The 24172-nt window shown below is 36.3% G+C and overlaps 2 protein-coding genes across 3 annotated transcripts; both read left to right on the forward strand.

The window, feature by feature from the left end:
• Positions 1-772: 772 nt before the first annotated feature.
• On the forward strand, positions 773-4633 carry LOC123504104 (pro-resilin-like). The gene is made up of 3 exons (XM_045254416.1): positions 773-886; positions 2256-2339; positions 3315-4633. The coding sequence occupies exons 1-3, from the start codon at positions 869-871 to the stop codon at positions 3552-3554; spliced, it is 342 nt and encodes a 113-aa protein (XP_045110351.1). The 5' UTR covers positions 773-868; the 3' UTR covers positions 3555-4633.
• Positions 4634-18690: 14057 nt separating this feature from the next.
• LOC123504026 lies at positions 18691-23451 on the forward strand. Of its 2 annotated transcripts, XM_045254251.1 has the most exons (7): positions 18691-18733; positions 18893-19092; positions 19757-19909; positions 20897-21096; positions 21637-21929; positions 22538-22701; positions 22847-23451. In XM_045254251.1, the coding sequence occupies exons 3-7, from the start codon at positions 19840-19842 to the stop codon at positions 22960-22962; spliced, it is 843 nt and encodes a 280-aa protein (XP_045110186.1). In that variant the 5' UTR covers positions 18691-18733; positions 18893-19092; positions 19757-19839; the 3' UTR covers positions 22963-23451. The 2 variants fall into 2 exon arrangements, with proteins under 2 accessions (XP_045110186.1, XP_045110187.1); XM_045254252.1 differs by lacking the exon at positions 18691-18733 and having other exon boundaries at positions 18887-19092; positions 19760-19909.
• Positions 23452-24172: the final 721 nt, after the last annotated feature.

The following is a 24172-nucleotide window of genomic DNA, read 5'->3' on the forward strand; positions in this document are numbered from 1 at the left end:
ATTTAATAAGGTCTTAGTCTTCCTTATTATTGTCGCCATACCACCGTACCGTACACATCTTCACTCATCGAACTTTATTTCACTAGCGAAAGGAGACAGGAAGAAAAAAGTATATATATATATATATATATATATATATATATATATATATATATATATATATATATATATATATATATATATATATATATATATATATATATATATATATATATATATATATATATATATATATATATATATATATATATATATATATATATATATATATATATATATATATATATATATATATTCAAGCTAATATTATGTCAAGAAAAATTACACTGCATTGCGTAAAAATTCCATGTCAAATTAAGTTATAAATCAAAACATGCAACAACAGAAAAAAAAAAAAAACGTAGATCAAGCGGAGTGGAACGTAAACGACAAATCAAATAAATTCGCATGTCGTGTGTGTGTGTGTGTGTGTGTGTGTGTGTGTTCGCATGTCGTGTGTGTGTGTGTGTGTGTGTGTGTCACTGTGTGTGTGTGTGTGTGTGTGTGTGTGTGTGTCACTGTGTGTGTGTGTGTGTGTGTGTGTGTGTGTGTGTGCATGGACTGTTGTGAACCCATGTTCCTCTTCGCTGTTCCATTGCTCATATGTTGTAATTGAACATCGAGCAAAGTATTCATACCACACATATGATTGAGATTTGAATGAGGTGACCAATGTCCTAGCGGAATAACAGGTCATAACAAAGTTGACAACTTACGCTTTCAGTGAAAGTGAGCATATATAAAAGACGGTGTGTTGCCGAGGCGCCAGTGACACTGCAACAGACTGCGGAGAGATTCTTTCACTTTTGTTGGCTGAGGAACCATAGCCATGAATTTCACTTTTAAGGTGAGGAAGTTACTTGTTTACTTTAAGATTGAAAATGTTAATGCTAGTAGTGCTTGAAACTGAATATATTGTCAACTTTGCAACGATGAAAATGATATAAATACCATAACTTACTGTAAATTTATTGTATTGATTTCATATGCTATTCCTATGACAAAGTGAACTTTCGAAAGAACACACTTATCATGAATTGGTTTTCATTAACGGTACGTCTACTTAAAACGCATTTAAGACACTGGGAAACGTGTTTTCCATCACTCACACTATCTGAGGGTATGGTGATCAGAAAACAATGTAAAGAAGGAACTGGTCGTGCATGATCCATTAAACCACTCACCAGTGATAGAATGGTTCTTTTCTTACTCTCGGCTTCAGGTTACAATACGCAGGAAAACAGACTGCAGAGATAGAAAACAAGGAGACAAGTGAAACAAAAGTTTACTGTTTTTTTTTTTTTCAAATATAGTCTAACCAGTAACAATACTCATAAATAAATTGTATTAATGTATACTCACGTATCAGATATTTAACCATTTTTGTCCAGATGAAAAGCCAAAAAATATTTGAAAAATCTGATCTCTCTCTCTCTCTCTCTCTCTCTCTCTCTCTCTCTCTCTCTCTCTCTCTCTCTCTCTCTCTCTCTCTCTCTCTCTCTCTCTCTCTCTCTCTCTCTCTCTCTCATTTATACAATGGAGTGTGGTATATACTCTCTCTCTCTCTCTCTCTCTCTCTCTCTCTCTCTCTCTCTCTCTCTCTCTTTGGTACTATCAGAGCGCTTACTATTATTCACTTCTCTTCCGTCTACGACTGTATTTTTGTCAAGCATGTGTTCCTCGTATTGTGGTCGTGTCTCAGACTTATGCGGTTGACAGGTATATGGATCATCCTTTGTGGCTGATTGGTGAGTGAGTTAGATTCTTTCTCTGCTGTGGCTAAAGGGTTTATGAGTTAATCCCATTCACATCTGTGGTCGACAAGTGTGTGGATGAGTTTCCTTCCATGTTGCGGTCGACAAATGTTTGTGAGCTGCTACTTAGCCTCTCAGATCCTAAGAAGCTAATGACGTGCATGATGAGACTCGGGTGACGACTTTGTGGACTGGTAGGTTCCTTTCGACTGACTGACTAGTCCTAGTCTTGTCCAGGCGTGAATGGCTGTGAGTACCTTTGTAAAATTTTATACGAATGTGGAAGAATTTTTTACAGTTATCTGCAGGTAAACAGGAAATATAGATGTAATATATTGTAGGTTGCACTAAAACATACTTAGAAAAACAGACTAAAATATTTGCCAGAAACTTGAATCAAGGTAAGCATTCTTCATCTTAGAATTTATTATAGAGCTCAGATTGTGATGATTCTTCATACAGGTTTCCGTCATTTTGATGATGGCAGTACTGGTGATGTTGGTAGTGCAGAGTAGCGGCGCCCAACGTCCGTATGGGTATCCACCGGTGAGTAATGTACGACTGAAGGGCATTACACACGTGACACTGATCTCTCAATATGGCTGCGTTTACCACCTAAACAATTTACATCATTTCAGGTTTTTGCATGTTGAAAAATATAAAAATAGTTTATCTTATTATTTTTTCTTAATTTTTTGAGGATTGCGAAGAAAACTAAAAGAGTTCTACTACTCGTATATACTGCAGAGGTATAAAGAGACATTAATGTTGTGTGTATATTTTTATCAGACTGATGTTACAGGTTTGTATTTACATATAAGACTGACTAGTGATATTTCATCCTGTAAAATCATTCGGTAACATTCATTTATTCTTTTTTTTTATTATTTCTTTTTCAGAACTTATGTGCATAGGTTCTATGTTCCAGCATTTCTGAGACTGAACTGCTTAGCTTATCTTTGTATCTTATAGGATGATCAAATCTGGCACTGCTTGATATATGATCTGGTATTTTTCTTAACTACAACTCAATTACAAATGAGTGAAAATTTTCTTTTAGATAAAGTATAAATCCCATCCACGAATAATTGTTCAGTTTAACAGGCGATTTAGGTTTTTGTTACTTTTTTTTTTTTTTCTTTGAATTATCAACAAATATAAAATGACTGGATGACGACGCCCGGGCAACCTGACATCATGCAGGCGCTTCGCTCTTTCTTGCTGTCCTAGAAAAGATTATTGACCGGAGCGTTTGTTTTCGCCTTAGGAAAGACATTTTTATGATAAGCTCTGTATAATTCTAAGAAGAATGAACATATTAAGACATTATGGTATTCTGGGGAACACATGATTTGAAAATTTTAGCATCAACAAAATTCATTAATACAATAAACATATATGGCTAGACACTTTCCATTTCAGGGCAGGCTTTTGTTGGCACTTTTAGGGCTAGCTTATTCGTTTATAATTCTAGTAAACTTGGTCATTTAATACAATTTGTTATGGTTTTTTGGAGGACAGATGCCATATGAATTCCGGTACGGCGTCCAAGACAAGTACAATGGGAATGACTATGGACATGAGGAGCAGAGCAACGGCGATTCGGTGACGGGCCGGTACTATGTCCTACTGCCAGATGGTCGCCGGCAGATCGTCTCGTACACGGCGGACCACCAGAGAGGCTACATTGCTACCATCACTTATGAAAATACTGGTATTCATCCTGGTACACACGGAGCTGGAGGCAACATGTACGGATAACTTGCCGTATATTTATGTTACAAACGAAAAGGCTGTTGACTTGCTCTATATTTATTATTATTTTTTTTTTTTGTTAGTATTTGTTGATGTATGTATGAAATGTTTTGTTTCCCCGTCAAGAATAATAATGAATTAGGTGCGCTGCTGGCGGCGTTCTTGCATGAAAGACTATAATCATCGTCTCTGTTAAAGTATGAAAGTCCAATTTCAAGGATTGAATACATTAACCTGTTACAGCTATCGTGCCAGTAGTTTGTAAGGTGGCAAATTTCAAATCTCAAGTTAAAGAAATATCTGTGTATTTACCATGACTTCATTTTAATTCCACCAACCATTCTGCTTGATGTAGGATAAATATTTGTTGTGTGTAGTGCTTTCTGGTTAAAAATGAGCAACAGACTTGACGCTGACAATATCATAATTGCATTAGGAAAACACCAGTCAATATTTTACAAAAATTCTGAGCATCAATGATAGTTTGGTTGGTATTGTGATAGCGGGATAGACTTGTTACTAAAAAAATACTGCTTTGTAATCTAGTGTAAAAATTTTCCTGGTGTAGAAAACAATACTGTAAGCATTAAACTAAACAGTGATCCATCCATGCATTTGGTGGCAACAACACAAATTTACTAACTTTTCACAGTAAATTCTGACATCTATACGTACGTCATTGATGTAAGAATGAACAGTAGAATTTGTAGTAGATAAACTGAATCTTGTGAGTATTAGTAGGATTATTTTGACAGGGAACATTGTAGTCGTTGAAAGTTATTCCTTTTAGCAAGCTTGTAACCGAGATAGAGTGAGTGGCGAGGTGCTGATCTAGTCCTTTAGTTATGACTGTATATTCCTTGGTTATGACAGACGTCTCGTTAACTTTGAAAGTATGGGTTTCACTTTTTTATACATTTATGATTCTTATAACTTTGATTTGTTCATTTTATGCAAAAAGACTTTGTTACAATAAACTTTAGAAAATGCAGTATATTGTAGCTAATATAGTTTATTACTTAAAATATGAATATTTTGAGAAAATTGTGCCATAAGGCTTGACAGAATAAACATTTTGAAGTTTATTGCCAACTCTAACGTACAGTACGTTCTTCTTCCCCCCCTCCTACCCCCGGGTCTCATTATTATTTATTTATTTTTTTTCTGATCCCAGTGAGCTGCCAGGAGTGTTGCCACTAGACACACACACACACACACACACACACACACACACACACACACACACACACACACAGACACATACATATATATATATATATATATATATATATATATATATATATATATATATATATATATATATATATATATATATATATATATATAATATATATATATATATATATATATATATATATATATATATATATATATATATATATATATATATATATATATATATATATATATATATATATATATATATATATATATATATATATATATATATATATATATATATATATATATATATATATATATTTATATATTTATTTATTTATTTATATATATATATATATATATATATATATATATATATATATATATATATATATATATATATATATATATATATATATATATATATATATATATATATATATATATATATATATATATATATATATATATATATATATATATATATATATATATATATATATATATATATATATATATATATATATATATATATATATATATATATATATATATATATATATATATAACCTAACCTAACCTAACCTATATATATATATATATATATATATATATATATATATATATATATATATATATATATATATATATATATATATATATATATATATATATATATATATATATATATATATATATATATATATATATATATATATATATATATATATATATATATATATATATATATATATATATATATATATATATATATATATATATATATATATATATATATATATATATATATATATATATATATATATATATATATATATATATATATATTTTTTTTTTTTTTTTTTTATTTATTTTTTTTTAGCACAAAATCTTCCAAGTAGTCACACTTTTGTCACCCTTGCTCATACTTTCTCTATCCACATCAAATATACTCAACTTTCTTCTGGAAAATGAGCAGTTAAACTGCTGTTCTTTCTTCGAACCTTCGAAACATAGACAAAACTTGTTTTTTATTGTTACACCAAAATAGTTCACTTCTGTCGATCACTAGCAACACACAAGGCAAGTGCAGTGTTACCAAGTCGCTCTTTTGAGGCGAAGAGTATACATATCTATTTCCAGACTTAGTGCATCGAAGATAGTTGTTCTTTAGTTACAGGAACGTTCTACACTTGTGTTGATAATGATGATGACGATGATGATAATGTAATAGTGGTAATGAATAAGTTATTCATGATCAATATAAACGAAAGAAGCAAAAGCAATATTTGTTCCACAAGTGAAACTGACAACACACACACACACACACACACACACACACACACTGAGACAACAGTAGTAAATTTCTATTGTTGTAGGCTATATTTCCTTGGGCACTTATCGCTGCATACCACACACACACACACACACACACACACACACACACACACATAAAGACATGACTGGTGAGAAGTAGACTGTGATACAGTAAGAGGAAGCATATCACTTCCAAGCTTTAGGAGGAGTTGATAGAGGAGAACTAAGTCCAGTCAGTGAACTTTGTGTGCGTGTGTGTGATTTTACTGATTCCCTTATATTTATCAAGTAAAGTGCATTAAAGGCTCAATAATAAATCCCAGGCATTGGGTTTAAATTTCAATAGTATCACATAAGAGACGTTGGTGCACTTTGCACTTTACAGCAAGGGACTTGGCGTGCAGTTGGTTAATAAAGCGCATATTTTTCTCAGAGCAGTAACTGAGGAGTGGATCACTGCCGAAGTCATGTGTGTCAAATTATCTTTACTTTTTTCTATTGTTGAATTGTCATTACACTTGCATCACGTAATAGAGAAGTGCATTTTGAAGAACACCAACGAAAGGTGCCTGTGGTAACTCAAACATAATAGCCTTGAAATATATGAGAGAAAACGTAACAGAAGACGAAGGGAAAATTGCAAGAGAAACTCTACTATACGAGGTGATGAGAGACGCAATGCTCAGATCCGATACCGCAAGTCTGCTCTTGGCTTCGTAATTTATTTTATTAATTTAACTAATTGTTTAATTATTTCAATTAATGAAGTATAGTAGGACTTCATGAAACTATCCTTTTTCACCAAAAACTAACTGGACTGAGTGAATGATGTATGTGCCTTTGTCTGGGGTAATTCTCCTTGTGGGATTGACTGCCTGGCACACTGTGCATGCCTTTGTAGATGATTATACATATGATAATTTATGCTTCTTTCTTTATTTTACATTTTTTCTGCTGGTCGGCAACGTAAACACTAACCAAAAGATAAAGTGATCAATCGAATCGATCTACAGCAAGACCTTAAAGAAAACTGCTGGTCGTAGTGCAAAGCATGATGCTTTACATAGAAACACACTCAACAAACAATAAACGTTCATTACAATCATCTGGTCTTATTCTACACTATTGTGTAAAATAGCTTTTCCTAATGAACGTAAGGCAGATCCTGAGTATCATCTTCATATTATTCTCTCTCTCTCTCTCTCTCTCCGGTATCAAGTCCGTCATGTCTGGCTATACAGAGCTGTCGGGCTTTGTTTATATACAAAAGAGCGAATGACTACATTATAGCTATCCGTCTACACAGCTGCATGGTCGCCTATCCTTTGATATCTGGCCAGTGTTTTGAAGCTCATTTTGGAGTATCGTTTTCCGTAAGAAAGCAGTTTTATGAATCCAATACACCGCTAAAATTTGAAATAAATGTATACATCATTATATTGTGTAAGAAGTGTAATGAGGAATCATTAAATAGCTTTTATACAATGATCATTTTTTTTTTAATCTCCTGAGATTCCTTCATCTGGTTATTTGTTGTATTTGATGGATATCGTTCATTCAGTATAAATTGCCCCTAAAATGGGGCAATTTGCCCCGAAAATCCACAGTCATAATGATATCCGGACACTTATGGATAGATTTGTTTATCACAAGCCTATATAGTATAGTACAATCGTTTCTCTGAGCATGCGCAATTAATTCCCAGGGAGGAAAATGCCTGTTTACTGTCAGACATAAGAACAGGACACCGGCTGGTTCTACTGTTGCCGCCGCTACATGCAGATACATGTACCTCCACTCATGGATTTTACCGGTTTTCAAAAAGAGTGCAACACACACACACACACACACACACACACACACACACACACAGGAGGCGACCGTGTTGAATTACACACACACAGGGCCCCCGAGAGGACTGATAATATGTCCCGGTGGCTCACGCATGAGCAGTTTAGGGAACTTTGATCACTTGCAGTTAGTAGGTTTTCCATGTTTTTTGCACCATTTCTCAACATTCACCTTTTCAATTTCTGTCATAATGCATTTCACAGACAAATAACACATTTTGTCCGTATAGCCATACATTTTACAACCATAACACACATTTCGTCTCTCTATCCTTTCGAGATCTCCTTCCTTAGGATTTCATTGTTCACGAAAGCTTTGACTTTCCTCTCCTTTCACTGAACATCTTGGTGAACTAGCCTTCAGCTTTGCTATCCTCCATGACCTAGAAAAACTGGTGCAACACCCTACTCGTACTCCTGACCATCTTGGAGCTACGACTCTTTCCTTAACTCTAATCATTCTGTTTATGCTGTTACCCTATCTTCTCCGTTGGGCTCCTCCGATTACAATTTCATATCTACATGTATCTTGTCCTAGGTCTCCAATTCTTTCCCAGGATCCCCAAAAGCAAAGGTGTCTCTGGCGTTTTGCCTCTGCTGCGGTTGGCGGTACCTGAGGAGGTACTATGCTGATTTTCCTTGGAATGATTAGTTTCCGTGTCGGAGATTCATCTCAGTCTGCTAAATGCATAACACAGGTGCTAATATCTGGCATGGAGGCGTACATTCCTCATTCTTTTTCTCATCCTAAACCTTCTAAACCTTGGTTTAAAACAGCCTGTTCTCGTACTATACATGATAGAGAAATTACCCACAAAAGGTACTTGAGTCTTTCATCAGGACTTCTACCTTTCATTCATGCTGGAAGTTTGCCTACAATCAGCCTGCTCCTAAAAAGGGTGACCGTTCTAATCCCTCAAACTACCGCCCTATAGATTTCATCTCTTGCTTGTTTAAGGTTTTTAATCTTTCCTCAATAGAAAGATTCTCAAACATTTGTCACTTCACAATCTCCTATCTGATCGAGTATGGCTTCCGTCAAGGCCGGTCTACTGGTGATCTTGCTTTCCTTACTGAGTCTTGGTCATCCTCTTTTAGAGATTTCGGTGAAACTGTTGCTGTTGCGTTAGATATATTCGATAGAGTTTGACACAAAGCTCTGATTTCAAAACTGCCCTCCTATGGTTTCTATCCTTCTCTCTGCAACTTTATCTTAAGTTTCCTTTCTGACCGTTCTATTGCTGCTGGGCTAGATGGCCACTGTTCTTCTACTAAATCTATTGACAGTGGTGTTCTTCAGGGTTCTTTACTGTCACACACCCTCTTTCTATCATTCATTAATGATCAAAACCAAATTTCTTGCCCTATCGATTCCTACGCTGATGATATCACCTTACATCTTTCCACGTTTTTTTAGAGACGACCAACCCTTCAGGAAGTAAACAGATCACGCACGGACGCCACAGAACGCTTGACTTCTGATCTAAGCTTTCTGATTGGGACAGAAAAAAAAAAAAAAACGTAGTAGTGTTCAATGCCTCAAAAACTCAATTCCTCCATTTATCAACTCGACACAACTTTCCAGACAGCTATCCCTTCTTCTTCAATGACACTCAGCTGTCCCCATCTTCTAACACTGAATATCCTCGGTCTGTCCTTTACTTATAATCTAAACTGGAAACTTCACTTCTCATCTCTTTCTAAAACAGCTTCTATGAAGTTAAGCGTTTTGAGGTGTCTCCGCCAGTTTTTCTCTCCCCTCCAACCGCTAACTCTACAAAAGGGCCTTATCCGCCCATGTATGGAGTGCTCTTCGCATGTATGGGGGGATTCCACTCGCATAGTTTTATTAGATAGAGTTGAATCAATAGCTTTTCGTCTCATCAACTCAGTCCTCTGACTGTCTTCAGCCTTTTTCTCACTGCCGGAATGTTGCAGCTCTTTCTATTTTTATAGCTATTTTCATGCTAACTGCTCTACTGATCTGGCTAACTACATGCCTCCCTTCCTTTTGCGGCCTCACTACACTAGGCTTTCTTCATCCTCTCACTCCTATTCTGTCCAATTCTCTATTACAAAAATTATCCGGTACTCTCAATCATTCATACCTTTCTCTGGTAAATTCTGGAACTCCCTACCTGCTTCTGTTTTTTCATCTTTCTACGACTTGACTTCTTTTAAGAGGGAGGTTTCCAGACATTTATCCCAAACTTTTGATTAACTCTACTAACAATCTTTTAGGGAACTGGCAATTAAGTGGGCCTTTTTTGTTATCTTTTCTGTTGCCCTTGGCCAGCTTCCCGTCTTCCATAAAAAAAATAAATAAATAAAAAGAGACAGTAAAAACGCAAAAATGGAGTACTCAGACATTCAGATAATATTCATGAACACAAAGAACTAGTCTCTACAAGCCTATCTAACTGCCATCTTCCGCAGGTAGAAGGACAAAAGCTATAATTAGTTTACTCTACCTGCCAAAGCTGTTACTTTTTTTTTGCCCAATTCGATCCTTTAACTGAAAGAAAACCTGTAGAATACATATTTTTATTTATTTATTTTTCATTACATACTTTTCCTGCGTAGGTACTTAAGGACGCCTCCCAAGTTTTATTTAATGAGCCTCCAAAAGACTATGGATCCCGGGATAATGCACAGGTTGATCGGTATCTCGATGGGCCTACCTACCTACACACACACACACACACACACACACACACACACACACACACACAACCACACGTAGCTCACATAACATATGTAAATAATAATAATAATAATAATAATAATAATAATAATAATAATAATAATAATAATAATAATAATAATAATATAATAATAATGATAATAATAAATGTATAAATTTTCAAGAAGTAAGAGATAGTTAGATATATATATATATATATATATATATATATATATATATATATATATATATATATATATATATATATATATATATATATATATATATATATATATATATATATATATATATATATATATATATATATATATATATATATATATATATATATATATATATATATATGTAAAAAGTGCGATTTTTGCATTAGTGACTGTGGACATTAATGGTAATGTGAAAATGAACAAAACGGATTTTTATGATAAAAGGACATAAGAACAAGAGAGTCTAGGTGGTCGGACGACAGTAAATGAATGAATGCTTGACCTCAGCTCGTAATGCAAGCACACATCCATACTGGACATCGGCAATTTTGCTCCCAGACCAACAGCAGTGAATAAAAAGGGTTACCACACTCCTGACAACCTGCAGTTTTGCTCTCTCTCTCTCTCTCTCTCTCTCTCTCTCTCTCTCTCTCTCTCTCTCTCTAAGACAGACACCAGCATTCTGTTCCGCCTCCAGGTCATGACGTCAAAAAAGCCACACCTCTTTTCCCTCGTGCAGGTTATTTGTCGGCAGGTATTCAGTATTTCAGGGACATCCCATTGGGTTGCACCGCGTAGTTGTAGGGTTCCCCATAACATGTAGCAATTTAGGTAATGGGTCTTAAGAAAGTAGCATATTTATTACCTTATCTAGGTCCGTAAAATTATGGGACAGACTCGCTCTCGATCATTATCACATACAAAAAAAAAAAAAAAACAAAAAGGTAACTACTACTACTACTACTACTACTACTACTACTACTACTACTACTACCAATAAATCAACAAATGTAAAAAAAAAGGTTTATTCTCGATTGCATGTTTAGCTAATATATCTTATGAGAGTATGAAAGAAATATTAACTTTTACATAATGTTATATGATATATTTTCCCCGAACGAATACTGAATATATTTCGTAGTCTTGCAGAAATGCAAGAGGGCGTCAATGTAGTGGGGAGAGGTGGAAGGGAGCGGTAAAGGCAGTTTGTGGGCCCTGAGTGGAATGAGTTGCATAGTTTCTGCACACGAATAAACTAAAGTATAAGCTAGTTGCAATTATGAACCTAAGGAAGCATCTCGTTCTCTTCGCACACATCACAGCGTTTTTATAATAATAATTTATCATAACTTGGGAGTTGCATGTCATGAAGTTTCGCAACGCAAGCTTAACATCGCTCTGCGTTTTTGTTATAAATCTGTCTGTCTGAGAGTCTACCAGTGGGAAGGAAAATCGATGGCAGTCACTAGTGCTGCGTGGAGCAACAAGACCTTGATGGTGTCGGGTGGGCCTCTCTTTGCATTTCGTGTCATTGTCACATCTATCAAGTTATATCTTGTTTTTTTTTTTTTAATATGTTAAATTATTGCTATCTTATGTATATACCTATTCATAAATTCTCATTGCGATTATCTTATAAGAAATAAAATAATCTATCAATACGGTTGTTAATGAAAAGAAACGAAGCGTTGTGAAAATCTTGAGCCAGTAGCAACACATCGTACCCAAAATGTACTCAGTTTGTACTCTGGCAGTACCGTCCTCTTCGTTTTAAAATAACTTCTTTCTTTGTTTTTTTCCCGTCTTTAGTCAAACTTCTCAACGTTTTACAAACGTGTTCTTGTAAGTAAGACTAAATTGATGCTACATTTTGTGGAGTGCATTTCCACACACCCGGCTTTGCACATAGCAGCATCCTGGAGCAAGCACGACTAGAGTTGCCAGCCAGTCCGTCTAGAGCTAGACTCTTTGTGAGCTGGAATATTTATTTTTTTCTTTTTCCTCCAGTCGCTAGCTACAAGGGCGCACGCGTAGCTCCCAGAATGAATGTTGCCAAGTTGTTTTTACCTTTAATGTAGCAATAGCTCAAAAATATAATGTTTGGATAAGGTCTGCTTGCAGAACTAATACAATCACGACCAATGCAAGTGGTTGACGTGGTCATGACACTCTCCTTCTTTCTTGAATCTCGCCAGCAAACCTTGATGCAGGTCATGTAGGTCTCAACCAATAGGGAAGCATGCATTTGGCGGGAAGGCGTAGCATTGGTTAGTTCTTTGCAGGCAGGAATGTTGCATGGTGAAGGACCGCCCATCCCAGGCGGTCCTTCACAGGCGTGCTTGGCTTCCTAACCCCCCCTTTCCCCGACAATCACCTTTGCAAATTCTGCAAGGAAGAAATTTGCGACCAGGGAAGGTTCATGTCAGTGACGACCGTCGCTCTACTGGTAATCTCTTCATAATGTTTATTCGAAATTCTTTCCTTTCTTTGTCCTGTTCTTTGTTACTATTGAAACAAAAACATTGTGATGCGTTTAGAAAAATATGTTGTGAAAATCCTATACAGATGACATAGACATAATAAATAAATACAGGAAGAAAATAGAATGATGGATATCGACGATTTTAGTTGCAAGTCAGTCAGTAAATAAGTTCGTAGTAAGACGTCATGAAAGCAGCTAGCTGCATTGACGTGTTCATCAAGCATCGGATAATTGACGTACAGGACATTATTACTAATGTATGGTAGGAGAATATCAGGAGAGGGACAAACCGTTCACGCTAGCTAGCTCACTTCATTGATTTAGTTTATGTTATATTATTAGAGAGGAGAGATAGATATATGGCAGTGCGTTTGGTCACCTCAGGCACGGGGCGTTTTGCAAAGTGACTAGCAGCGCCGCATAAGTTCGCGTGTTGCGTACCATGTTGATCCTGCTGTTGCTAACCCCCTCGCCACCCCCCCACCCCCCCACTCACTGTTCGTTCCTCCTTCCATCCCTCCCACACCTCCCCAACATTAGCTCCGCCCCCCTCTCCTCTCTCTCTCTCTCTCTCTCTCTCTCTCTCTCTCTCTCTCTCTGCGAAAGGTGACGAATTTAATTCAAACAATATTTCTTTTTCTCTCTCTCTTGCATCTTCCTCAAACTCCAGGAAGTGGATACTTCTTTGTATGCGTGCTGCTTATCCTAACTGACAAGTACCCTCACCTTCCATGATTACATGAACTAATGCTGAGTGATTTACATTTTTCTTCTCGTTCGATAATGGACCAACTATTATTGCATTGCATCATAAGAACAAGAGTTGATGAATATGACTCAGTATTTATCTACTATACTACATAAGACTCCATACCTCTTCGAAAAGAATTTCGATATATACTAAAGAAAAAAATAAATAAATGATAAAAACAATACGAAACTTAAATCACGTTTTATTCATTAATAATGTTGATATGGCAAAACAACAATTTCTAAGTAAGATTGTAAATGATCTCATGCTCCGTCGAGGGAAGATTATCCAAGTCTTTAAGACACGGACGAGTTGCTAGTGCATGAATGTAGCAGTGTAAAGCTTGGTAGTTACACATCTATGGCGGTTCGTCTAGATCGATATTCAGACCGAGGACATGGGCGAAGACAATTGAGGTCGTGGATGTTTCTTGTAGAATAATACCCACCACCACCACCACCATCACGTGCATGAGATGCTCAGACTGTGGCATACAAGCAGCTTCCTTCCCTTAGCGGTGGGCAAGTGACACTCTGGCTTGAGGCTAGAACATCACAAACTGTCTTGTCACAAAATCTGAAGATGTGACACATTTTTCATAAATGTGAATTGTTCCAGGCTTGCTTAAAACTTCATGTAGGTAGAATGATTTGACTGAAAAAGCTTGATATAGTGGTGTAAACTGCATTGGCAGATAGGACAGAATTTGCACGAGGTCCAGGAACATGATTAAGGGAGTCAGCAAGCATTAGGTAACCAAAGTATTTTTCAATACTCTAACGCGTTTCTGCTGTTGTCCATGAAGAAGTCTCCCTGAAGAAGTCAACAACTGATTAGTGGCAGTGACGAAGTACATCTGCTTCATCCCCTGTTTTCTCTCACCACACACACACACACACACACACACACACACACACACACACACACACACACACAATCAATATGATTACTGGGATATCTTTTCAGTAACTGGATATTTTAGTGAGAAAAAAAAGGAAACATCAGACACTGAAAAACACTGCTCGTTTATTTCTTTTGCTGTTAATGATGTCATTTGAAATTCCATTTAAAACTTTCATCATAGCATTTTATTTAGTTTCAGGGAAGCTACCACAGTATCTATAGTTTATTATGATTTTTTGCATGGATATTAACAATTAACTGCTCTTCTGATCTTGCTAACTGCATGCCTCTCCTCCTCCTGCGGCCTCGCTGCACAAGGCTTTCTTCTTTGTCTCTTCTATCCTGTCCAACTCTCTAACGTAAGAGTTAACCAGTACTCTCAATCTTTCATTCCTTTCTCTGGTACACTCTGGAACTCCCTACCTGTATCTGCATTTCCAACTTCCTATGACTTGACTTTATTCAAGAGGGAGTTGTTCAAGACATTTTTCCCTATCCTTTGGTTAATTCTTTCGTCACTGTAAGGAGACTGGCGACTGAGTGGATCTTTTTTTTCTATATATTTTTGTTGCCCTTGGCCAATCTTCCTCTCTTACATAAAAAAAAAAAAAAAAAAAATATATATATATATATATATATATATATATATATATATATATATATATATATAAGTTCAATGATTATAATCCTATTCGCTTCCTGTATTAATCAAGTAAATTCAGTTTTACTGTATAGTGCATATTGCAGAAATAATGCAAGGACTGTGACAAAATGAATATCGTAAATATCTGGCACTTTTAGATACCTTGAATTCTAAGGTAAATCAGAATAAACCATGTTGACAGTTATATGTTTTTATATATATATATATATATATATATATATATATATATATATGTGTGTGTGTGTGTGTGTGTGTGTGTGTGTGTGTGTGTGTGTGTGTGTGTGTGTGTGTGTATATATATATATATATATATATATATATATATATATATATATATATATATATATATATATATATATATATCTACACACAGGGCAAAGAGAGTTATTCAAAAGGATGAGATAAATTTCGATAAACCTTCCTCTTAAATATGTTCCAAGTCTTTGATATATGGAAATACTAAAGTAGGCGCAGAGATCTACCAGAGAAGGGGACGAATGATCGAGACTGGTTAACTTTTGGGATAGAGAGGTGAACAGAATATGCAGCGAGGCCGCGGGAGGAGAGAAGGAATGCAGTTGGTAGGATTAGATGAGTGATTGGCATGAAAATAGCTAGCGGTAGAAGATAGCAAGAGATGCATCATTGCGACGGTGAGAGAGTGGAGAAGGTTTGATAAAACGAAAAGCTTTTCATTCCACCTTATCCAAGAGAGCAGTATGATTGGAAACCCTCCCACCCCCATATATGTGAAGAATACTCCATACATGGGCTGATAGGTCCCTGAACAGTGTTAAGAGTTGAGAGAGAGGTGAGAAAATTGGCGGGGACTACTCAGAACTTTATCGAAACTTTCATCAAGAGATGAGATGTGAAAGTTTCAGTTTATATTATAAATAAAGAACAGACCGAGAATGTTCAGTGTAGAAGTGGACAGTTGAATGCCAATGAAGAAGAGGGAAAAGTTATCTGGAAGTTTGTATAGAGCTGATTAAAACATATCCTGTTATATAGTTGTCACGTGGTTTGAATAAATAACAATTTCTGATAAAACTGCGTTATTTGTTTATCAAATAGATATGGAAAGAGTCTTTCTTGGTTAGTCACATACACTCAAACTGGCATTTACATATTACTTACCTGCTTCAATAAATCTAACGGCTCACACGGTCTGCACGGAGTGCAGCTGGTGATTTGATTCCATGAAATTAAAAAGTATTTTTTCACGTTTATATGACAAGCTTTCATTAGTTTATGACACTAGAACTTTGTCTGTAAACTTCCTTAAAGTTTAAATAATACTTCATAAAATAAGTAAGTCACTGTAAATATCGTTTTCTCTTATGGTCGAGGCAGCCCGGGGCAAGAGGATGTGGTGACCAGTTGGGGCGGGGACTTGCCGAATGTGTGTAAAGGAATGGTTATTCATTAATCATTTTAAAATCAGCGTTTAAATCACATAGCCAATTATGGGTAATAAACTACCAGAAACTATCATATCATCATCTATTCATAACACCCAAAAATAATTTTCGCGAGCATTAGGCTTACTGAGGGGATGGACCACATTTCTAAAAAAGACAATTTAAACTTTTAAGAACGCAGGCTTTTATCAGGTTGTGCTGTAGTATGAATCTGACGAGATATGTTAAGACAGTGAGAATGAAAGTTTTCTTTTTACAATAACGGGAAGTATTCTTTTCGATATCCCTTTGTTTTTCCCACCCCTCTCGTTGCTAATTGACCTCTTTGGTAGAAAGCTCACCCGCTTGTAAAGTTATAATGAGTTCTTTTTCTTGCAGCTCAGCTAAAACGCCACATGTCTGCTAGAATTTCACCGACAATTGCGACACTCACTATCACCTTAAACAGCAGGAAGTCTTGCCGGGGAAAACTGTTGATTTAGTCTAGGTTTTCTGGAAACAAGCGCGCGCGCACACACACACACACACACACACACACTACGGCCCGGTAGCTCTGTGGTTAGAGCGCTGGCATCACAAGCCAGAGGACCGGGGTTCGATTCCCGGCCGGGTGGAGAAATTTGGGTGTGTCTCCTTTCACATGTAGCCCCTGTTCACCTAGATGTGAGTAGGTATGGGATGTAAATCGAGGAGTTGTGACCTTGTTGTCCCGGTGTGTGGTGTGTGCCTGGTCTCAGGCCTATCCGAAGATCGGAAATAATGAGCTGAGCTTGTTCCGTAGGGTAACGTCTGGCTGTCTCGTCAGAGACTGCAGCAGATCAAACAGTGAATTACACACACACACACACACACACACACACACACACACACACATCATGATAAAATAACGTTTTTTTTTTTTTTTTTTTAATATTCACTCGTTACATTTGTTTGTTATCAAATCTGTCACTCACTAAATACTTATTTGTTTTGCCTACTACCTATCAACTTCACCATCTTAAGTTGTACTGCATATGCGTAAGGTTCTTCCTCTTAATAATCCTTTCTGACAAATTTACTACTTTGTCGGGATGGAAGGCATGAGTCATGTGAGAAGGTTACGAAGGGAAGTAACGGTGATCATTGTCTCGACCCTCTCTTCATCCTCCTCCGCCCCATTCACTCCGCAGAAAAGAAAAAAAAAAAAAAAAAAAAACTAAAAGAATAAGATAAAAATAACAAAAATAAATAAAAAATGAATGAATAAGAGATAAAGAAATGAAAAACAAATAAATGAAAAATAAATAAGTAAAAAATAAAGAAATAAAATGAATAAGCAAAAAATAAAAGAAAAATAACCAAAGGTTAATGATAAACAGATAAAAGAATAAACGAAAAAATAAATAATAAATAAAAAAAAATGAAAAAAATGAAAAAAACAAGAATAAATAAATAAATAGATAAATAGACAAATTAGTAAATAATGAAATAGATGACTAGATAAAAGCAAAAATAAAACAAAATAAATAAATTGGTAAGTGAAATAAAATAGAATGAATTAAATCAATTGAATGTAAATAAAAAAAACTTCGTTATGTTGATAAAAACATGATAGAGCAATAGAGAGTTGAATATAATACATTATTTACTATACACAATGCTTGTTTGATTATGTTTGCTTGTAATAATGTATTGTGCTATAGTATGACACTACATCACTAACAACAGCAACAAACAACAAACAACAACACAACATGAGGTAAACACCACAAGGCAGTAAGTATTTTGAGTTGGATCATTAACTCTCACTGAGAGGTGAGTGTGCTCTGTTTGTGACGCACTCATTTTTGAGACTTTCTCCCCGCCAGCAGCGACAGATGGTCAGTGGCGGGAATGCACGGAGCACCTAAGTCTGGTCCTTCCCCTCCATCCCCACCGCCCGAAGGTGAAGGGTCCGTCCTACCTTAAGCAGTGTTGTGGTGTTACAGTGGTCGATGTCTATCGCTACACGAGATTATCTCAATACGCGTCTGTCTATACGCTTTCTGCACACTTCCTTTTTCTTGAATGAATATTTGATACCTGCTTCCTTGTTTCCCTTCAGCCAGATGAGCAGTGGATGAGTAGAAGGGGGAAGGAGAGAAAGTCGATGTCAGCCACCGCCTGTTACTCGTTGCTGCGCCGTCAGTAGTGTAACAGTGTGCACTCTTCAGTTCCTTGTCAACACCACATCTCTGACTTGGCTCTGGCTCGACTTCATCCCTTTTCCTCACCCCGAGGCATATTCCAATGATATAAACAGAGGTTAGTATGATTATTGGTTTGGCCATACTTTTAAAAACCAATGCCTAATTACTCAGGAAATCCATTGTCATTATTGTGACATAGAGTGTATAGGTTTCAAAGTGTGTGTTAGACTGTTAGTAGATTGGTAATGAATGCAATACAAATGAGGAAAGAGACGAAACCGTGCTGCATACAAGTGTCTCTTGTAACAGTAGAAGAAATCTGTAACATGTTGCATTTCTTTAAAATATCCATATACACTTGTAACTAGATGATGGTTTCTAGACGTATATATGTATGGGAACATGATCATTTATTGATTTATCAATTTGCCTATTTTTACTGTTTTTCACTATAATTATTGTCCAGAAAGACTGAAAAAAAGAGAAGTTTAAAGCTGATTACATTAACGGCACATTAATCATATCAAATTATCGAAGCAATTAAGATAAATTGTGGTTCACAATGAAATTACATAAATGTATAATCAATATGTTTTCGAGACAATGTAATGGGATGATAGTGCACACACGTTTGGAAATCGCAGAGACGGAAATTTTGATGTTATGTGCGTGTTTGTATTTCGTTAACCAACAACAATGAGACTTCATGTTTCTCGGTAACAGCTCCTCCCTTCATCTGATGTCAGCTATTCAGCCTCTAATCTACTTGTTTTGATCAGAAGTGTTTGATTGACGTGTAAGCCAAACAAACTACGTGCCTTCTACGGAGAGTTCACGCGAATTGAGCGAGTTGCGTTCATCCATGAAGGCAATGATGGGCTATGCCGGGATGCTGTTTCTGGCCTGCTGCTGCGCCATCAGTGAGATCACAGGTTCGTGCGAGGAATATTACTTGCTTGAGAACAGTCGTTTAGAGCTAAATCCTTTCATTTGCTAGGCAATTTTGTCCTATGATTATTTATAATTCTATAAAGTCCTATTTTGCACGAGTCTCTCTGCCTCAAAGAAACAAATTTAATTAGGCGTCTCTCTCTCTCTCTCTCTCTCTCTCTCTCTCTCTCTCTCTCTCTCTCTCTCTCCTTGCAAATATCTGTTTGTGCTGTTTTTATGTTAACGGGTATTAAGTACTTTTTAATTTTTTTTGTCGATCTCAGCTAGATATGTTGCTAGAAAATAATTTTCATTGATGTATGTGATTCAGAAAAAAATATTATAATCTCTTCATACTTTTTCTAGTGATGAGTTAATGATTTTGAAATAGTTTTCGATTAAGTTAATTTTCAAATAGAGTTCAGAGTGTTATTTGAATTCTTTGGAAATTTAAGTTAATGAAAAGTCAAGTTTCTCTCTTTATAACAATTTCCCAATCTTCCCAAAAAGGTTTGGCAGATAACTTGTAATATCTATGAATCAAAAGAAATAACTGGTGTGCTTTTGCCCTTTACGTTATCTATTTGATGATATAGAAGTACTGGCCTGATATTCTCGAATATTTAGCAGTTACCCATCACGCACATTTTCTGTCAATGAATTTATCATGGTTTTCAGGGGCAACTGATGTATCTTTACTTGAGGTGAAAAGCCTGAACAGACCTGGGGCCATATTCTATAAACACTTTCACGTTGTACCTCCGCTACGTTCAGAGGGCAATAGTTGAAGTTATAACAGATTCTCAAAAGTATCTTTTTTGGTTCTTAAAGTAGATTAACAAATCTTCTGAATTATGAAAGCAATCAGGACTTAGGAATGTGACTAATAATTTCTGTAGCTTTTGAAAACAGTGATGTGGGAGCAAAGCGTTTCACAATATAAACACTGGGTAATGATATCTGTCTTTGATTAGTACATTTTTATCCAGCTGAAGAATTCGCCCCTAAGTCACCCTCCGAACACAAAATTAACTTTGGATGGCCTAAGTTTTTTAATCCGGAGATGGGGATGATGCGGGAGAAGAACGCTAAGAAAGCAGCAGCTGAAAAAGAGAATGAGGAGGGCAATGAACTTGACACGAGCCATGAGGATGATGAGTACGAGGCTCTGATTGATTACACTCTCAAGGTAAGGATGGTATTTTAGAACGTAAAGATTAAATCACATGGTGGCAAGGGAAACTCATTCTTTCAGTATGTCTTGAAATTGGTAGGTCTCTCTCTCTCTCTCTCTCTCTCTCTCTCTCTCTCTCTCTCTCTCTCTCTCTCTCTCTCTCTCTCTATATATATATATATATATATATATATATATATATATATATATATATATATATATATATATATATATATATATATATATATATATATATATATATATATATATATATATATATATATATATATATATATATATATATATATATATATATATATATATATATATATATATATATACATATTCACATATCACTACCCTACTAATCCCTATATTCCAGAGGTATATTATCAATATAAACAACATATGCCTTTAGTCTTCGTAAACAATTTAATTCTTATCTTTGCAATACCTCACATCTTGCGAACATCAATTCTGAGCCTTATACCACTTTTTGCCTTCACTAACGTAAATGTATGTTTTAAATTTCTTCATCCTCCCTGTGTTCTGTAGGGCGGTCTCCGAGGAACACTGCTGCTCTTAAATTCCACTTCAGTTGAGGATATGGGAAACATCACCAGCAGCGAGATGGGGGACCTGAAGAAGGCGGCAGAAAAAGCAATGGAAGAGGATGAAGAAGAGGCCGATGCAGAGGGTAAAATGGAAGGAGAGGTGACGGAAGAAGGTGTGAGACTTCGCCTTCCACTCGTCACGAAGAAACACCCGACCGAGCTTGGTAAATATGGAGCCAAAATCACATTCTATACTGGAGAGCAGCCGACCAAGTTCATCTACTATGGCAACTGGTAAGTGTCGCTAAGAAATCCATCCTTCATGCTTGCGTTACGGTGATATTCTCACTAAAAGGTTTGTTAGAAACTCGAGTATTTATGTTGTTGCTGGATTTGTGTATATTTGTCTATTATGTAATATTGATAATTTTATCATAATTAAATACGAGTTTAAGAACACTAAAAAATACCCTTGGTATATCACACGGTCAAATACGAGTACATCAGCCAAACATACTTAACTACCAAGCTAAATGAGGCTCTCGACTGCCTCACTACAGCATATCTAGGGGCGGCCGCCCAGTACCAGCTCACCTTCAACCATTGCTCGGCTGCCTCCGTCGCTGTGGTAATCTTCCAAATGGCAGATCTTTATAACCTCATTTTCCCTCACACAGCTTCTTCCGTAGGCCGCGTTATTACGTGATACAGGGAGGGAGCTTAACTTTGAGCCGGGCGTACACTTAGGCCTGAGTGGTTCAAGGGGATGAGGAGGTCACGTGCTTGGTACTAGAGGACGAGACACGATTTTTTGTTTTCTCTGCATCTGTTTCTTGAGTGGTGATCTATGCTTGTGCTCGTGTTCAAGTGTGCGTGTGTCTGCATGTGTGTGTTTTTGGCAGGTGTGGACGAGGAGGAAGGAGCGCTCCCGTGGATGATCTGGACCGGTGCTGTCTGGAACACGCCAGGTGCTACGGCCGCACTGTTCGCCAGTGTCCCGATGTGTGGAAGAAGCCTTACAATCAGATGTACGCCTGGACAGTACTGAAGGACGAGGTGATGTGCGGTAAGAGAACGACAAAGTGTTTATACTTACCACTACAAGCAGAATGTAGATTAATATACAATATAAACATATTTACTATTTTCGTAGAATATTTGTTAACTTCAACCCATTAATTCAATCTACTGATACTTCGGGTTCTATACAGTGAGGTCGGAGGCGTACTGCGTGAACCACGTGTGTAACTGTGACCGCCAGGCTGCCGTCTGCTTCCAGAAGCATCTCTCCCGCAGCGCCACCCATCTGGGGACCAAAACAGCATAGCGTCCTGTATCACGTGGAATCCGTCAAGAATGTTCATTAGAGTCTCAAGTAATGGCAGTAACCACTTTTGGTCTTGTAATTGCAACTCATATATTGTATTTTTACTTAAGTACTCAACATGTGTCATTATTTATGTATATATCAAATTTGTTTTGCACTTGTTAGTAGTATTGTGCTGTGTGTGTTGACGTAGATATATGTACACAAAGTCAGGTGTTATCAAGCTTCACAGCCTCCCGGTGTGCATGTTAGACTTGTGTTTGTCCAACGACATCCGCATCTCATGTTTTATTCAGTGATGACTAGGATGCGTATCCCCTGAAAGTATGTAAGTATACATATCGTGGAAGAATCAAGGTATACTTAGAAAATTCGGAGAGTAAAAATTAGAAAAAAAAAAAAAATGGAACATTCTTGTTTGTCACTCGTCATTTTCTTTACTCTTACATATCATACTGGTTAATAAAAGAACACCTTGACAGATTTAAAGTGATTATTTGTTCTTTGAATATTAAAATTGTAAAGCAAGTGAGTGATAGTTAGCTTGTTGGCTCGTGGAAGACCGCGCATGCGCTACTCTCAGGGAAAAGATGTTTGAGGACCATGAGGATTGTGGCGGCGGCTGGCAGCAGTTCAGCTCTGTGAAGGTACGTACTTATTATGTTAGTAAGAATTTTAAGGACACTAGTGTGTTTGTCCAGTGAGTAACGAAGTTTAAAACTTGGTGGTCTTTTTTTTTTAAGCAAAGGTTTATATAAACAAAAGGTAGGACTATTCGTCATTAGTACCAGAACCAGCAATTTGCGTATATCTGACTGTTTCGTTGATTACAGGATTTTACGAATTTATTCTTGATACATATTTGTGGAATTCGTAAATACTTTGACTATTAGATGATGTAGGAAATAAAAAGAATTTTTATTTTTGTAAAATCGCCCTGCAATGTCATTACGTAGTTATTGCTGTGACTTGCTCGAGCCTTGATTGTCATGCCAGGCGTGACGTAATGTACATACGTGACGTGCCATATTCGCGATTCAAATAAAGCCTTTTTATATCGTGGCTGCGTACATTATAGATCAAGATTAAAATTTAGTGTTATAATTTACTAGAGAAGGTTGAAGCACCGCAAACATGTAAAGCGACGGTAAGGGTGGCAGACCTGGTAGTGGCTCGCCCTCCTCATGACGAACAGCTGTTCTCGTTATGA

Source organism: Portunus trituberculatus, chromosome 15 (assembly GCF_017591435.1).
Source record: "Portunus trituberculatus isolate SZX2019 chromosome 15, ASM1759143v1, whole genome shotgun sequence".
NCBI classification, from domain to species: domain Eukaryota; kingdom Metazoa; phylum Arthropoda; class Malacostraca; order Decapoda; family Portunidae; genus Portunus; species Portunus trituberculatus.

Excerpts from the sequence above, each read along its gene's own strand:
- LOC123504026 (XM_045254251.1), top strand. The coding sequence starts at position 19,840 with ATGAAGGCAATGATGGGCTATGCCGGGATGCTGTTTCTGGCCTGCTGC. Across the intron at positions 21,097-21,636 it reads TGATTGATTACACTCTCAAG|GGCGGTCTCCGAGGAACACT; the intron begins GTAAGGATGGTA and ends TGTGTTCTGTAG. Across the intron at positions 21,930-22,537 it reads TTCATCTACTATGGCAACTG|GTGTGGACGAGGAGGAAGGA; the intron begins GTAAGTGTCGCT and ends TGTTTTTGGCAG.
- LOC123504104 (XM_045254416.1), top strand. Across the intron at positions 2,340-3,314 it reads GTCCGTATGGGTATCCACCG|ATGCCATATGAATTCCGGTA; the intron begins GTGAGTAATGTA and ends TTTGGAGGACAG.